This window comes from Protobothrops mucrosquamatus, unplaced genomic scaffold (assembly GCF_001527695.2).
Source record: "Protobothrops mucrosquamatus isolate PMUCROS unplaced genomic scaffold, P.Mucros_1.0 scaffold3983, whole genome shotgun sequence".
Classification (NCBI taxonomy): domain Eukaryota; kingdom Metazoa; phylum Chordata; class Lepidosauria; order Squamata; family Viperidae; genus Protobothrops; species Protobothrops mucrosquamatus.
In genome coordinates, this window is record NW_015389921.1 from 38,061 (window position 1) to 39,085 (window position 1,025).

Consider the following 1,025-nt stretch of genomic DNA (forward strand, 5'->3'; position numbering starts at 1 on the left):
GGGAGGGAAGGAAGGAAGGAGGGAGGGAGGACAGAATAACAGAATAAAAGAGTTGGAAGGGACCTTGGAGGTCTTCTAGTCCAACCTCCAGCTCAAGCAGGAGACTCTAGACCATTCCAGACCAATGTATGTCTCTTCTTAAAAGCCATCTAGAAGGAAGGAAGGAAGGAAGGAAGGAAGGAAGGAAGGAAGGAAGACAGAATAATAGAAGGATAGAGTTGGAAGGGACCTCAGAGGTCTTCTAGTCCAACCCCTGGCTCAAAAGCAGGAGACCCTAATCTCTTCTTAAAAACCTCCAGTGAGGGAACGGCTCCCCTGGTTAATTGTTAATTGTTCTCACTGATAGATTAATTTCTCCTTAATTCTAGGTTGCTTCTCTCCTTGGTCAGTTTCCATCCAGTTCATTCCATACAGAGAAACAGCTGCCCCATCTAGGTGGGAAGAGTTAGTGGCAAAAGGGAACCAGACCGCCAAAGAAGAGGGTGGCTGGACACCCCATCAAAGATGACACCCAGCCAGAGCACAGAACAACTCAAAGACGCAAGATTGGAAGATGGGGAGAGACCACGAGGCCCACAGAATCGCCAAGAGTCGGACACAACAATGGAGACCATCTTCATGATCACCATCACCAATCACCTCAAGAACGAGGCCCACAGAATCGCCAAGAGTCGGACCCAACAGTGGAGATCATCTTCGTGATCGTGGTCACCAACCACCTCAAGAACGGTGTGTGTGAAGAAGCAGGAGAACCTTTTGTGTCACCCACCTCTGCTTGGTCTTCAGGCCCTTGGAAAGCCTGTCAAGTGGTGAGCCAAACCCACCGAAACTCCTCTTCTTCTTGGTCTCAAAGACGTCGTTCTCCAGGGACACCAGCTCGTTCAGGAATAACATTTTGGCCACCAGGTCAGTCGTGGACTTGTCTTCCCTGGAAGGAGGAAGCCGTCCTGGGCCAGGGGCGAGGGCGGGATCCAAGGGCTGCTGTGACGTTAAAGAAGATGGAGTGAGGGACAATGGCCACCTAG

At 50.7% G+C, this 1,025-nt stretch overlaps 1 protein-coding gene across 1 annotated transcript in view; it reads right to left on the reverse strand.

Annotated features, from left to right (window-relative positions):
* OSTN (osteocrin) overlaps positions 1 to 981 on the reverse strand; it is a gene marked incomplete at its 5' end in the record, with an annotated part of 4,512 nt that extends 3,531 nt beyond the window's left edge. The window contains one exon of the mRNA XM_015827828.1: positions 770 to 981. Within this exon, the coding sequence (XP_015683314.1) occupies positions 770 to 981 (212 nt within the window). The remainder of the gene's footprint in view (positions 1 to 769) is intronic.
* Positions 982 to 1,025: the final 44 nt, after the last annotated feature.